General features: G+C 33.0%; 1 protein-coding gene across 3 annotated transcripts in view; it reads left to right on the forward strand.

The window, feature by feature from the left end:
* Nucleotides 1-17,277, forward strand: part of RTKN2 (rhotekin 2) — a 79,089-nt gene that overhangs the window by 11,814 nt on the left and 49,998 nt on the right. For all 3 annotated transcript variants that reach the window (XM_081824182.1, XM_081824183.1, XM_006742802.3), the window contains exons 3-5: nucleotides 10,251-10,309; nucleotides 15,597-15,650; nucleotides 16,972-17,089. In XM_081824182.1, the coding sequence (XP_081680308.1) occupies nucleotides 10,251-10,309; nucleotides 15,597-15,650; nucleotides 16,972-17,089 (231 nt within the window). The remainder of the gene's footprint in view (nucleotides 1-10,250; nucleotides 10,310-15,596; nucleotides 15,651-16,971; nucleotides 17,090-17,277) is intronic.

Here is a 17,277-nt window from a genome sequence, read left to right on the forward strand (position 1 = left end):
AACTAGCTTTCACTTAGTGGTTATATACATGTATGATCCTCACCTACATTATTATAATGGGGTTTGCAAATAGTGATTATCTAACCCTATTATTTTTTCTACACTTTGTAGTTAATCTTCTTTAAGGAAGGGCATTGCTCTCCTTTCTCTCTCCATAGATTCATGGATTGTTATTCAGTGTGTTATCTTTTATAGTCATTAGTCTTTGACAGATAAATTGTCTCAAATTTGTTTGATGGAAGTTCCTTCAGACTGACATTTTTATTCTTTTGACTTGCCTTTATTAGTCCTTAAGAACTTTCTTACTTTCTAGCACAAAAAGATGACCTAGGCTTGCCTTGTATTTTCTGTGCCTCACACCTAGAATCAGCCATTTATCTAATGGGTCCTGGTTCCCTTCACTGGCAAATGGTATTTTGAAATCAAGATCTGGGCACTGGGTGTGCCCATTGTTACTGGGGATCATTGATTTTAAACCTTTTTAGTAGGCATAGCTATGGGAGAGATTTTTTTAAAAATTGTGATTTTAAATTGATATTTGTAGGTTTTTGTTTTCTTGAATTATTTTATATTTATCTTTTTACTTATTCTGAAAACCTTAAGTCCTAGTAACAGTAATCTTTTTCCTTATTTGTTTAACTATATAATTATGTAAAGTAGTTTCATAATTTTAGTATTAATATGATTACTGACAGTAATCATAGGCATAGACAAGTTCAGGATTTCTTTGCAGTTCTTTCCCAACATACAGAAATTATGAAATTTTCCAACATACAAAAAGGTTAAAAGAATTGTACAATGAAGACTCATATACCCACCACCTAGATTCTACAGTTAATATTTTAACTATATTTGCTTTATTCTAAATTCATCCTTCTGTTAATCCATCAATTCACCTTATTTTTTGTGATGTAATTCAAAGAAAGTTCATTGTGTGTGTGTGTTTGTGTGTGTGTCTATGTACAGGCAAACGTGTACATTCCTGTGGACAGGCAGGAGACCATGATTAAAAGTTACTTAAAAATTATCTTTTTCTATGCACAAACAATGAATCATGGAACACTTCATTTAAAACTAATGATGTAATGTATGGGGATTAACATAAGAATAAAAAAAATTATCTTTTTCTTTCTGAATGGTTATGTTACCACTTTCATAAACAGAGTCATCTATTGTTTCAATTTGAATTTGCCTTTTTTTTTTTTTACCCTTGGAATAAATGATACTTCTTGGATATGTCCTGTTTCTTTTTCTCCAACTCTGAATTAGTAGTACCTACCTCTGCCCCTCACTCTAAGAGGCAAGCATTGTTAACTGATTTTTTTTTTCCACCGTAGGTTTTGCCTGTTCTAGAGCTTAATATAAATGGAATTGTCTAGTATGTACTCTTTTTTCCTTCAGCATCATACTTTTAAGATTCATTATGTAACTAGTGATTTGCTCCTCTTTATTGATAAGTAGTATTCCATTGTATGACTATACCATGGTGCCACTCCTTTGTAGTGTTGACTCTTCTCCAATTTCTTACTTTTGGTTGCTTGCCAGTCCTTTCAGTTAGTTGTTTTTTAAGTAGTTTTTCTGGATTTTATGTTGTTTTCTATGGGAAACAGAAGAGGGAGAGGTAGAGTTTTTCTAATATGAGGTACTTGGACATTACCAAAGAGGAATTCATTTTATATCTTGATCAAACAGATTTTTTTTAATTCTACTTTAAGGAATATTTTGTAATTTTCTTTCTGACTTAATATAGTCAATTTTCATAACTTTCATGGGCTTTTAAAGTTATATTTCTTTTTACCATGATACAAAGTTTAATGTTCAAAAGATCTATGTTATTGATTGTTTTTAAAGTCTTCTATAGGGGCACCTGAGTGGTTCAGTTGGTTAAGCGTCTGCCTTCGGCTCAGGTCATGATACCAGGGTCCTGGGATCGAGCCCTGCATAGGGCTCCCTGATCTCAGGGAGCCTGCTTCTCTCTCTCTCCCTCTGCCTCTCCTCCAGCTGTGCTCTCTCTCTCTCAAATAAATAAAATCTTAAAAAAAAATAAAGTCTTCTATAGTCTTATTTTTTGACCACTTGAACTATCTTGGACTGAAAGATAGGTTCAGATTTTTGTTATTAAGGTTTTTCTGTCTTACCCCTTTTATATTTGATACTTTCTGTTTTATGAAACATTTGGTATCTTTGCACTTGTTACATACATATTGTCAATTGCAGCCTTTAGTATTATAAAGTGTCCTTTTGTTGCTGTTGTCTCATAGTGCTTTTTTAGACTTGAATTCTGGGGTTGCCTGTTAACAAGAAGATCATAACCGCAAGCATTCTTAGTGTTTGCATTTGTTTGGTTTATCTTTGCCCATCTCTTTATGTTAGCCTTTATGAATCACTTTGTTGGAGGTGTGTTTCCTGTGTTCATCCCAGAGTTGGGTTTTACATTATGAGTGTATCTGAAAATCCTTTAACTAGGGGGTTTAAGCCTATTTACATTTATATTACTGATATACTTGATTTTAGCTTTGTCATATTCTTTTATGTTATGTTAACTTATGTGTATTATAATTGTGGTTTGTCTTTTAGTATTTGGTTTGTTCTGCTCTTTTTAATTTTTTTTAATTTAAGAAGAGTTTTACTGGTTATAGTAGTTACTGGAACTTCATATTAAAAAAAAAATTATATAATTCCCCCTGACTTAGGCTTTTACTATTTTGTTTTTTACTTTAAAAGATATCATTTTGTTTTCACTTATCATCTGTGGGGAGATCAATGAACTTATTTTCCCATTTATTTCCTTCTCTATCTTTCTATTTTATTTTGGTTTATTATTATTATTTTCTAGGCTGTCTTCTCCTTTGGTTGAGTAGATACTATTCACATGCTAATCTTGTACTTGTCTCTCACCTTTTTTTTAGTCTTTGATCTACTCTTAAATATGTATAACGTTCACTACCTGTCCTTTTGTACTTTCCAAAATCATCTCTTATTTGGAGAGAGGTTATGATCTAGTAGATTTTTCAATGTGAGTATAGCTTTCTTCACATTCTTTTATGTTTAAAGTGCTTTTCTTTAGTGTTTGAACTTAAAAGCACAGCTTGGCTGTATACAAAATACTTGGCCAATGCTTCTTTCCTGAAAGAAGCATTTTTTCTTAAAAACCACGCTCCTCTGTTGTCTTATCAGGAAATCTAATGTCTAATTTTCTTTCCTTTGTAAATGAATTGGTCTTTTTGTCTAGAGGCTGAAAATACTTTTCACTGTCTTAAAGTCAGATAATTTTATTGGGGTATGTTTAAAGGCTGAGCATTTTGGCTCGCTTAGGACTCTTTCAGTATGTAGATTCAGTTCTTTTATTTTCAGTTTTCCTGGAGTTAAAGCCTCTAGAATAAAGCATTAATTGTCTCATTATTTTGTTTTTATTATTCAAAGACTCCAATTACACATAAGTTGGATCTTCTTTGCCTGTCTTCTATGTCTATCACTTTCTCTTTGATGTTTTTAAAAATCTTTATCTCATTTTTGTCTTTTGGCTCTTTTCATTCTCATCCACTATGTCCCTTAATGTACTTTCAGTTTTATGTCTTCATCCTTGGGCACTTGGTATTTTACTCTTCATTTCAGAAATGATTTTATTTTCCTTTTTCCAATTTCTTTCCTGTTCTTACTCTCATTTTTTTTTTGCATATTTACCTATTGTTTATCCTTTATTAGTCTGAGATATAAAGATTTCAGATTCCTCACTTCCTCATATTTGTAATAGCTTATTTAATTGCACTTAATTCATTTTGGAATATCATGTTTTTGTTACTTTATATTTTTTGGAGAGTGGTTGATGGAGTATTTTTATCGGCTGAAGCATTTTGACTCCTCCTATTTTCGTTTTATGGTAGCTTTCTATGGATGTTTGGGTCCTTTTTTTTTTTTTTTTTTTTCGTCCCTGGTTAAATATGCAGGATGTAGAGTTTTCCTGGGCCAAGTGATGATTTATGGCCAAGTGAGAGCAGTCTCTTTAATAAATGATGCCTTTGAGATGTTGGTTAGTTGGTTGCCTGATTTTTTTATAATATTTTGTTTTTTAAGGCTTTTAACTTCGATTGCTTTCTTCTTCTTCTTCTTCTTTTTTTTCATGGCCAAACCTTTAAAGGATACCTGTTTCACTGTGTGTCTTTCTTCTCCATAAGACTAATAATTTCTGAACCAGAATTCTTTTGGAGTCCCTTTCAACTCTCTAGGAGCCAGGGCTATAGTATCCATCAGGTCTTATATCCATTGTCTTTTCTTCTAGGAGAGATCATAAGTTGATATTGTGTTTTGCAATGGGTACCTGACCTCCAGGAGCTGGCTTTGACGGTTTCAGTTGTCAATTTCCCCACTTATATGTAAACTGTAGTTTGTTTAGTCTCTGTTTTGTAGTTATGCTGTAAAGTATGGGCCATAGGTGATTTTATTTGCTTTCCTTGTTGATCTGTTGATTTGTCAGAGAGAGAGAGAGCACAAGCAGAGGGGGCGGCAGGCAGAGCAGGCAGAGGGAGAAGCAGGTTCCCAGCTGAGCAAGGAACCCGATGTGGGACTTGATCCCAGGACCCCAGGATCATGACCGGAGCCAAAGGCAGACGATTAACCGATTGAGCCACCCAAGTGTCCCCATACTCTGCTCACTTTAACAAATGTTTTAGTGCCTTTTCCACATGAGCTCCAAGTTAAATACTGAGGCCAAAAATATAAATACAAAGTAATCCTTGTATTTGTGTAACATATCTAAGAATGACATAGAATACATTTAAAATATTATTTCATTCAGTACCTATGAGGTAAGTAGATATTTCTCCTATTTTACAGATGACGATGCTGAGGCTAAGAGGTTAACAGCAACTCTTTAGCATAAGTAGTTACTGATGGTAAGAATCAGACCAAAGATTCAGACTGAATCTACTAAATACTCCCTCCTCCATCAAAATGGCCACATATATTTCACTTCATTCAGTATTCACTAAACATTTATTGTCTTAGAAGGTACTAAGCTGTATACCAGGTACTGGTGATTCAGCAGTGAACAAAATAGATGAAAGAAATCCTTACAGAGCTTACATTCTAGCAATAATATTCTCTCCTATCCCATCCTGCGAATATATCTCTTGTCTTAACTTCTGAAATACTTTATTTGGTTTTATAAAAATACTATTAGTCAAAGTCATTTGTAGCACCTAATTATGCATATCATTCAATGTAATTGTGATTTTAATAATGCCACACTAACCAGTTTCTTATAATCCAGTTGCCTAATATATTGCTTAAACACTAATAAACTGAAAAAAGAAAAAGTATAGATGGCAAGTGAAAATTGTGTACTCCTGGTATTTCTACAATAAAACATGGTATATTAAAAACATTGCTGACTTTATTTTTTAAGTTTTATATTATTTGGTGTCGATTGAGTTTGTTATGTCAAGGTTTGAAATAGAAACCTCATCTTCCCAATTTAAGATACTTAGAAAGTTATTAATTTTATACCACATAATTTAAGATGTTTTAAATTCCACATTAAGCACTTCTGAATGTCATAGTTTTCACATATTTGCATAAGAGGTGAAGGATTTTATAACCTGCTTCCAAATAATAGAATCCCAGTTAGAATTCTCTTAGTACTTCATTAAGAAAATATAAAATACTTCCATAGTTGTTTAATTTCTAATTATAGCTTGTTAATTTTGGCAAATAAATGCTATTTTAAATTCCCATATTGAATAATATAAAATAGGATAATCTGTACTTAGTCAATTTTAATACAGATTTTTGAGCAACAAAGTGGTTGATTGGCACCCTCTGTTGGTCACTTTATTTACCTACAGGCAGAAATTAAGTAAAAAGCAAAATTAAAAGTTTGTCTTTAATATTTTTATCATTATCTTTTAAATTAACATTTAAAGTCTCACCAAAATAATACTCTAAACTGGGTTTATAAGAATAAGGTACACTACTATTTAGCTGTGCCTCTGTTTGGATAATTTTGTGGTTATTTGCTTTTTCCTCAGGCTGGCTCTCTAATTGTAGCGTTTAGAATTGGCATTAACATTGCAGATTTTCAAACAAGTATTTATTTAACTGTAGCAAACTATTAGCTACAGTAGCACATTATTAAACAGAGAATGTTTAACAATTTTATTGTCAATTTGGATTAATTAGAAAAACATCACATTTTAGCACCCTAAATAACAGTTTGAGGAGTTATTTGAATTGAAAATAATTCAGGCTTCAGCAAAATGAGGCTGAATTAGTTCAGTGTGTCTCTCATTTAAAAAAAAAACAGATTTAATTATTCTGTAAGATTATATGATTAAATGGATTTAAATTATAGTTTGATAATATTTATGTATAATAAGTTTGTTGGCTGGCCCTGGAAATGCCTATGCAAGTATATTATGATTACAGAGAAGAAAGCTGTATGTACTCTGCCGTGTGGTTAAATCATTTGGGGGGATTTTTTTTTTGTTTTTTTGTGGTAAATTTTCGGCAAGTTTGCTTTTGGTGGTTCTTATATTTCAGAATTTCACTTACCTGCAAAAGCGCACATTTAATCCAATTTAGTAATACCTAATGGATCTCAACTTTAGCATAATCTATGACCTATTCCATAATACTCAAGTTACTCACCATATTAGAGCTTTCTTGTATTTCTTCACTGAAATAAGTATTTTAGGAATTTATATTATGCATTGCTCATATAGAAGGTGTTTTTAGAAATATTACTTACAAGTGCCAGCCAACTGTATATATATTGTATTTCTTATACCAATTTGAGGAAATTGAGATTTGTGTTTGATTTCTAGTGTGCCTTAGAGTAGGCTAGTCAATTGAAATTTTCACTCTGTGATGAACTAATAAGCAAGCTAATGTTCTTCAACATGACAAGTTTAGTTCTCCAACTAAACTTGAGTATAAAATATTGAACTTGACTTAAAATTTATGATTCAATGAAATACTATTTTTAAGTAATCAATGAGTACTTTTATTTTTACTTAGTGAATTCCCTGTTTTAACTTAAATACTAATGTGACCACAAAGAAATTAGATAGGATCTTGAGAAATTTATGGGTTTTTTTTTTAAAGATTTTATTTATTTATTTATTCATGAGAGACAGAGAGAGAGAGAGAGAGGCAGAGGGAGAAGCAGGCTCCCAAGGATCAGGGAGCCCGATGTGGGACTCGATCATGACCTGAGCCGAAGGCAGACGCTCAACCATCTGAGCCACCCAGGTGCCCCAAGAAATGTATGGTTTTAAGTCTACTACATTACTTCAGTTATACCTCACATGTAGTTCTATAAATACTATATACATGTCTTATGTAAGTTTATCAACTTAAGTATATCAGTATATTATTTCAGCTCATATGGACTATATTTCCCTAAAGTGCTTATGTGCTTAATCCAGTAAGAGTAAGAGAAGTAGACTGATATATTGTCTTCAAATCTTGATGTATAATAAAGAATATCTGTGCAATCATTTTAACATGCCTACTGAAACGCGATGAGATGGTGTCATACTCTTCTGAAAATTAGTTACACTTCAGAATCCCATCCAATCTTTCTCCAAAAGCTCTCTTAGAATCAAACATTGCTAAAATGTCTATGCTGCCCAGAGCCGTCTATACTTTCAACACCATCCCAATCAAAATACCAACAGCATTTTTCAAAGTGCTGGAACAAACAATCCTAAAATTTGTATGAAATCAGAAAAGACCCTGAATTGCCAAGGAAATGTTGAAAAAGAAAAACAAAGCTGGGGGCATCACGTTGCCGGATTTCAAGCTATATTACAAAGCAGTGATCACCAAGACAGCGTGATACTGGCACAAAAACAGACATATAGACCAATGGAACAGAATAGAGGGCCCAGATATGGACCCTCAACTCTATGGTCAAATAATCTTTGACAAAGCAGGAAAAAATATGCAACGGAAAAAAGACAGTCTCTTCAATAAATGGTGCTGGGAAAATTGGACAGCTATTTACAGAAGAATGAAACTCGACCATTCTCTAACACCATAACGAAGATAAACTCAAAATGAATGAAAGACCTCAATGTGAGACAGGAATCCATCAAAATCCTGGAGGAGAATATAGGCAGTAACATTTTCGACATCGGTCACAGCAACTTCTTTCAAAACACGTTTCCAAAGGCAAGGGAAACAAAAGCAAAAATGAACTTTTGGGACTTCATCAAGATAAAAAGCTTCTACACAGCAAAGGAAACAGTCAACAAAAACAAAACAGAGAGGCAACCCACAGAATGGGAGAAGATATTTGCAAATGACACTACAGACAAAGTGCTGATTTCCAAGATCTATAAAGGACTTCTCAAACTCAACACCCAAAAAACAAGTCAAAAAATGGGCAGAAGACGTGAAAAGACACTTCTCTGAAGAAGACATAAAAATGGCTAACAGACACATGAAAAAATGTTTATCATCATTAGCCATCAGGGAAATTCAAATCAAAACCACATTGAGATACCACCTTACACCAGTTAGGATGGCAAAAATGGACAAGGCAAGAAGCAACAAATATTGGAGAGGTTGTAGAGAAAAGGGAACCCTCTTACACTGTTGGTGGGAATGCAAGTTGGTACAGCCACTTTGGAAAACGGTATGGAGGTTCCTCAAAAAGTAAAAATAGAGCTCCCTATGACCCAGCAATTGCACTACTGGTTATTTACCCCAAAGATACAGATGTAGTGAAAAGAAGGGCCATATGCCCCCAATGTTCATAGCAGCTCAATGTCCACAGTAGCCAAATTGTGGAAAGAGCTGGGATGCCCTTCAACAGACGAATGGATAAAGAAGATGTGGTCCATATATACAATGGAATATTACTCAGCCATGAGAAAGGATGAATACCTAACTTTTGCATCAACATGGATGGGACTGGAGGAGGTTATGCTAAGTGAAATAAGTCAAGCAGAGAAAGTCAATTATCATATGATTTCACTTATTTGTGGAACATAAGGAATAGCATGGAGGACATTAGGAGAAGGAAGGGAAAAATGAAGGCGGGGAATCTGAGGGGGAGAAAAACCATGAGAGACAATGGACTTCAGGAAACAAACTGAGGGTTTTAGAGGGGAGGGGATTGGGGGGATGGGTTAGCCCGGTGATGGGTATTAAGGAGGGCATGTTTTGCATGGAGCACTGGGTGTTATATGCAAACAATGAATCATGGAACACTGCATCAAAAACTAATGATGTACTGTATGGTGACTAACATAACATAATAAAAAAAAAAGAATCAAACAGTTTATTCAGATGAAAAGTTTTAATCTTATAACATTATTTGAAGTACCTAATTAAATTAGCCAGTAGTTAATTAGCTAGCCAAATTAAGTCGAGACCCATCCTCACCCCCAAGAAAGTGCAAAGCAGAATACTCTGGGAAATATTGCTCTAGAAATGGCAATGCAAATTTCTAAATGTGGGATATTAGGAAATAAGATACTGGAAAAATATTCAAGGGTGGGATTGATTTGATTTACCAGGAGATAACTATTTTGAATTTTTTTTATGGTAATAGTATATTCTAAAGTCAGATCTGGGAGTGTCTTATATACCAAGAATTTTACTTGAGACTTTTTCTGTTGTCATGACAATGTTTTACTCCATATTTTATTCTCTGCAGAGCCACTCCCTTCCTTTAGTGTCTGAGTTAATTTATTGTTTTAGTATATAGTTTTTTGAATTTCAAACAAATGATATATATTACTGCATATAAATATATAGCAGAGAATAAATTTTTTGATATTTGTTAGATTTTTATAAGGATAAAGTACTACTGAGCAGCAAATTCATGGTTGGGAAGCTCTTTAGCTTTTTCAGGCAACTATAATCTGGTAAGCTAGAAATGTAATTTATGAAAGGTGATCCAAGGTATTACACTTCCTAGGACCTGGACAAATACTGCACATCTTGCTTATAAATAAGTGTTCACAGAAGGCTTTCATTGTAGGGTAAGCCAGTATATAATCTTCAGGGAATGTAAAGCTTATATGAAAAATGAAAGAGAATGTCTCTATATATTTCTCTTAAAGGCAGCTAGCTGTTGACTAAACATGGTGAAGTTTGAGTGAAGTAGTTTATGTTAACTGGAAGTCATTATTATGTGCGGATATGTGTCTGTTTTTAATATTTAGGCATTTGTGAAAGATTGTTAAAACATTGCTTATTAGAAAAGATCTTTTCTTCATTAGGTTTTTTCCTTTTGACAGTGATGTGAATTTTGACAGTAAAGAACGGACAGCATGTAAAGGAAAGATTGCCATATCAGGTATGCTATAGATGGATTGTTTTTATATTGCTGAATAAATTCTATTAAGTGCCTTCTTAGAATTTGTGGGCTTTTAACTCCCTGCATCCATTTTTTTTCCTTCATTTTATTTTGCATGCCTCTATCTATAGTTGTTCTAAAACACTGTTTTCATCACTCTGCTGTACATTTATGTAAGATTTTACAGTTTGAGAAAGCTGTTTCATATGTATTATATATATTATGCAGTTTTCTCTTCAGTGAAGTTTTGTGAAATAGGTAGGATAGTTCTCTTTTTCTAGACTCAGACTTCCCGTAAGTGGTTGGGCTGGGCTACAAACTCAAATCTTTGACTCCATTCCTTTTCTGCTCAGAAGTTTCAATAGCAGTTCTATGTTTGTCCAGGCTAGAAGTTCCATGAGGGTTGGAACTATGTTTTGTTCATCACTGTATACCCTGAAGCCAAAACAGTGCTTACACATAGTAATTGCTCCTTGGATATTGATTGGATGGATGACTGCTTCTTGTTTTCCATAGGATAAAAACCAAACGTTCCCCCTCAACAGTTTTCCATTCTGACCCAACTATTTTTCTAGCCATATCTTCTACTCCTGTACATAAAGTGTCTGCTTAGCCAGACATTTCTCTCCCTTTTCTGTCAATACACTGCCTACTTCTGACACCAAATTAGCTCTTGAAATAGCTATATTATCTTCAGGATCTGTTTGCTCATCTATAGAACCTTCCCTGTTACCATTCCAGCTGGAAACGTTTTCTTTCTTTGAATTCCTAATCCAGATGGGAGACCCTTTACCACTAGATGGCACTTATGCTGTGCTGTCTCAGTTTCTCCAAAGTGTTAAGGAAACTAGACAGTGGCTTGGAGTTGCCAAAGATTGAAGTGAACACAGGCTGACTCGTGTACACTAGCCAGATAATGTACCTTTTACAAATATTATCTCATCGGTACATTTTGGGAACAACCGACCTCCATCAGCCCTTAAGTCATAACTAGCTTGTTTCATTGGCCGGAAGCCTTGTTCTCTTAGCTCCAGGGAACATGCGGCTGCATTTCAGCTCTCTTGCCCAAGGAACTGTTTTTAGAAATGTCTTTATGGATAAACAAAATTCTCATGCAGGAAGGATAGATCTGAATTTTACAGGATGTAATTGTCCTAAATCATAAGAATTGCCCTCAGCAAAAAATTCCTCGGAAAGTAACTGAACTATATAAAATCTGTTGCTTGTTTTATAGTTATTTATATTCATGTCTTCATATTTCCAATTATAAGACTGGAATAAAACTTGTTTTATTCCTCCTTATATGCTTCTGATGCCAAACACAGTACTTTTACGTAGTAGTTGTGCACTATGTTCGATACATTTCAATGTGAATAAATAAAATATTTGAGATCTTTAAGGGAGATTTTCTAAAAATACTTAAACATAATCCTCCATTTCTTGCTTGTGATTTAGTGCCACTAAGTACACGAGTAAGATATGTTAAATTGCTGTTGAAGACTAAAATGACATGATAGAGCTAACACCTATTGACATAATAGTTTATTTGCTACAGCAATTCATGATATTAACATTTACTGCACATTTAGAAGAGTACTTAAGTAAAAACATTTAAAGTAAGAGAAAAAAACTATTTTCCTGACCACAAATACTCAAGTGTAGAAATTAAACTTATTTCTGCATGTGTTCCTTCTTTCCAAGAGATAATTTTAAATTAAGGAACTGGAAGCCTCAGAAAATGGAATACATATGTAATTTCTCTTCATCTTTGCTTCAACTTAATTATATCTTGTCTCTTTATTTGTAAGAAATAAAAACAAAGAAAATTAAAAACTAATTCACATTTATAAATACATTTTCTTTTGACATTGGGATGACTTTTGATCAAAATGAGTATTTGCAACAAAGGTTCCTAATGTTCTGAGATTACATTGATTACCAGGCAATACCTGGGTTTTCCATTTCCAGTTTCACCACTCATGGCCAGATCCTTATAAAAATAAAAAGATAAGTCAGATATATCCTGATCGTTCTTACTAAATATCAAATAATTGCATTGTGGCAGTTGTCTCTGCTTATTCATTGACTACTAATTCAATATCTAAAGCCAAATCAGTTCATAAAGTGCCTCGGTTTTTACTTTTGAAAATGATAGAAAGACTTTTAGGTGTTGACAGCATCAAGTTAGCCATTGTATTATGTATGTCTCTTTCAGTTTATCATAAAAGTGTCAATGAAGACATAAAAAGAGACAAAGGTAAGAGCACTGTCAGCTAAAACTGAGTCAACCATTTGCAAGCATCTGGAAGGAATTTCTATTTGAAGCTGAATTAAAAATCACAGTTGGTGGGTTACACATCTTTTGTCATCTGAACAGTACCTGACCACCTGGGAAATAGATAAGAAATGTGTGCCTTCTCTTGAGAATTTGACGTAGGTAGGCATGGGAAAAGGCAAGACTGACCCATAGGCTATTGGTATATAGCAGAGGAAGTCAGGGTTCATGTTCCTCCCAAGATAGTGTAAATAGTTAATACCACCCTAATAGGACAAGAACAGCTGTGAACAAGAACAGTTGTGAAATGAAATGAGTCAGCAACTGTGGCCAAGCAAGAAGCAGGCTCTTTGACAGGGTATCAGCCAAGTCATAATTATAAAACAATAAAGGCAGTCCCATTAAAATCAAGGACAAAGTAAAAATGTCTATTATTATCAATATAATTTTGACACAATTTAAGAAATTGCAGCTAAAATAGCAAGAATGAAAGATGAAACTGCTGAAAAGAAATAGAGAAACTGAATACTATTTTAAAATAATAGATTGCAGACCTAGAATATCTAAGGAAATTTACTGAAACACTATTTGAACTAATAAAAAAATCAGTAGAAGTGGCTAGATTCAAGGTAAATATACAAAAAGTGGTAAGCTGTTCTCAAAACCAATAATATCTAGTTAGAAAATATGGCAGAAAGATCTCTTTTACAATAAAAACAACAAAAAACAAAAATATTAAATAGCCCAAGAATAACCTTAATAAAAACGTAAGGGTAACCTGTATAGTGCTACTGAATATATATTGACAGAGTATTATAAAGTTACCAGTTCTCAAATTAATTTGGATAATAGAATTCTAATAAAATATTTTATTTATTTATTTATTTATATTTTATTATGTTATGTTAATCACCATACATTAGAGGGAGAATTTGGACAATATATTTCTAAAATTCACATAAAGAAATTAGCAATTGAGAATAAGATGTTTTGGAAGGCTATATTTCTAGCAAATGGTAAAGTATACTATAAAGATCCAGCAGTTATAATAGTATGGTATTGCTGTTAGGATAGACAGTAACTGTTAAATGATTCAATTAGATCTGTAAAGCATATAGCCAAAGGACAGATACTCAGAATGGCATATATGATAAAGATCCATTGAATCATTAAATCAATGAGGAAGGGAATGCCTATTAGATATATAAATGGAGCTGGAACAATTATTTTTATAAGAAGAATATTTTACCTCATATACCCCCAAATTCTCACATAGATTAAATAATTAACTTTTAAAAGTACAAAGCATAAACAGTATGTTAAAAAAAAGAAAAGTGGGTCATGGATACAAACATTCACTGAACTGGCTGATAAATGTACTAACATTTTTCTTGTTAATTAAAAAAATGCAAATCTAAATTTGTCAATTGTCTGTTAAATTAGTAAATATATTTTAAAAATTATGGTTAGATGAGATATATATAAGGTGTTTAGCTGGGCACACGGAGAGAGCCCAGTAAGTAATATTTTTTTACCACAACTGCTAAGGCAGCAGTGGCAGGACACTCATACACACATACCTGGTTGGACGGGTAAGGGTGAAGGAGTATTATAAAGCTTTTCTAGAAAGGAAATTAGAAATAGGCATTAAGAACCTTATAAAGGATTCTAAACAAATGAATATGTAGACAAAGAATCATAGGACTTAAAGTGAAGCACAACATAAATGTAGCCAAGCAGCTTATGTTCATAAAGATTTGTAATTATTTGAAAGTGGCATAATTAATAGGTATGAAAATATGCATATTACACTTCCCTAAGTGTAATAGGGAAGTGTCTTAAACACAAAAGTTTGAGGTATTTATACTCTGAGTAATTAAAACTAATTTCACTTTATCATTGAGCTTTCTACTGTGCTGTGTTATGCTGTAATTCATACATCTTAATCTACTTGGTAGAACTTTGATTCTCTTTGAAAAATATAGATACTGTTAGAATGTCAGAGGAAAATTGTTAATCTAGTATTAAAAGTAAAGGGGGGGCGCCTGGATGGCTCAGTCGTTGGGCGTCTGCCTTCGGCTCGGGTTGTGATCCCAGGGTCCTGGGATCGAGCCCCGCATCGGGCTCCCTGCTCTGCGGGAGGCCTGCTTCTCCCTCTCCCACCCCCCTGCTTGTGTTCCCTCTCTCGCTGTGTCTCTCTCTGTCAAATAAATAGAATCTTTAAAAAAAAAAAAAGTAAAGGGAAGAATGGAGGTAACTAGGAAGGAAGAATTTTGACTGTGTCAAAGGTCTAGATTAACATCTGGAGTAAGCATCATTAGCATAATTACTTTAAGGTTTGAAGAATGTGTGAATGAGAGAAAATACATTTTGATCACTTTTAGAACATATGCCCTTTCCTTGGTTTTGAAGAAGGAATGCATTACTTTTTTTAGTTTTATTTCTTAAGGGAAATGCCATAGTTTGTAACATGAATATACAAAGATCTACAAATTCTTTCATAGACAAGTTAAATCTTCTTAATGAAAAAGTTTGGATCTGTTTGTCATGAACAATGATCTTAGACAAGTCACTTAATTTTCTTCATCTTTTGCATAGTGGAAGTCCTGACATCCTTTCTACCTACTATTTTATGATTTTGAAATGTATTTAACTACATTTGTTGCTCCCACTTACCCAAAATAGAAATTCAACTATTTCATCTATTGCAAAAACAATAAATCACAAAATGAAAATGTTATGGCATAAGCTTATTAGACCTTACTTAATAATTTCTTGAGTAATAGTTGGTAAGGTTTTTTAGTATATTATTTAAATAACTATAAGAGATTTTATATTCCTAGTCTAAGCTATTTTTGAGAAAATATTGCCTGTGTTAGAATATTTAAATAATAAATTTTATATTGGCTTTAATGGTCAGAATCCATTATGGAATTCAGAGGTTCATTTCACGCTAAGAAATGGAATTTATCAAGATTATTACTTGTCATTTCTTTTTCCCCTCCTTCATAGATATTCGTATACCACTAATGTGGAAAGACTCTGATCACTTCAGCAATAAGGAACGTATGTACGATTTTAATTTATATTTGAAATGTTTTCTTTAGGGTATAGTAAATTTGTGACTATTGGGAGAAAAAGCTGCTTCCACATGAAATAAATTGATGTCATTTGACAGAATAAGCTGTATCTTGCTGAACTGTATTTTTTCCTATTTTTAGTACAAATATGTTGTAATTGCTTGATATTAATTAAGATAATACCTACCTAATGTACTTTTAGTTGTTGATTGGAACCCATGCAAGGACTGTAACAGGTTGTGTGGAAGGGAAGGTACAACAAAAGAAAATGTTTAAGGAGTAAAGGTAAAGGCAGCATTTCTTTTTGACCGGAATCTGGGAGATCTTTTCTGCCTTGTTTTGTTACTTCAGATTATTTAACAGGATGTAAGAGGGAAAGATTTTTAGCTTGATCTGATTTTCCCCCTTCAGCATTTACAAATCCATGTATTTTCACAAATCCGTGTATTGCTTAGGTCATAGAAATTAACCTCAAATGATTTCTAGAGGCAAAGTGGAAAAGCTATGATAATCCTTTATCTTTCTTGTCTATTGTGATATCTTTGTTCCTCATAGTTTAAAAAACTGAATCATATTGAGCATAATTAGTTTTATATGAAGAATCCAAAGTCAGGTTAGTATATTTGTTATTCAATTAGGAAATATAATTTACTTTACAAAGGAATACATGTGGGGATTAAGCGTATCTTTCTGATTACTATAGAGAATAAGTTTTTCTGAAGAGCTACATTTTCTCAATAATGAGGTTTTAGCCCTTTAATCACCCAATACTTTTTAAAAACATCACCAAATTAAAAGGCTCAGCAGCTATGTTTTTTGTGTTCACATGCCTGCTTTTTATTGTTTTTGTGGTTTCCTCCTTTGCTCTCAGTTTGGTGGAAAATGTTTTGCTGTTGTTAGCGTGCCTGCCCCTAACCTCTTATAATAGAAAACTTCTTCTTAAATAGACTTGGAAACCAAAATGACAGCAGTAATAGTATATATACAATAATAAATTTGCTATTAATGAAAGTCTAAAGAGTTTCTAGGAATAAAATTTATGAATGTGATGCTTGCTTTAGGCTGCTGAGAGGCCTGTATTTTCAGCTTCATTTTTTGATATTCCTTGGTTTAATTGCTTTGTTCTGGTTGGGAAAGGTGTTAACATAGACTGACAGAGCAATCCCTATAAAAAGTTAACGATTACAGTGTAACATATATAAAAATAAGAATCTTTTAACAAATATTAGAGCTAATTTGTCATTTTCAAGTAGATTTTAACATGATATAGGCATGATTCATCTCATGGAGCACTCTTTTTTCTCTAGGATCACAGCAGTATGCCATTTTCTGTTTATTCAAAATGGGAGCTGAAGTTTTTGATACTGACATGGTGATTGTGGATAAAACAGTCACAGATCTATGTTTTGAAAATGTAACTATATTGTAAGTATGTTTAAATCTTTAGAGAATGAGAACAATTTAAAATTCTACCTTTAAAGGAAGGCAAAATTATTGGGTTTTTGGATTATTTTTGAAGCATTAAGATCTTTAAATGTTTAAATTGATTTTGAAAATTACTTTATTCAGAAGAAGCCCACTTTTGCATTTGAAATTTTTCAATGTAAAATAAA

The sequence above is a fragment of the Leptonychotes weddellii genome, chromosome 6, assembly GCF_054177405.1.
Source record: "Leptonychotes weddellii isolate Sample4059 chromosome 6, ASM5417740v2, whole genome shotgun sequence".
NCBI lineage: Eukaryota > Metazoa > Chordata > Mammalia > Carnivora > Phocidae > Leptonychotes > Leptonychotes weddellii.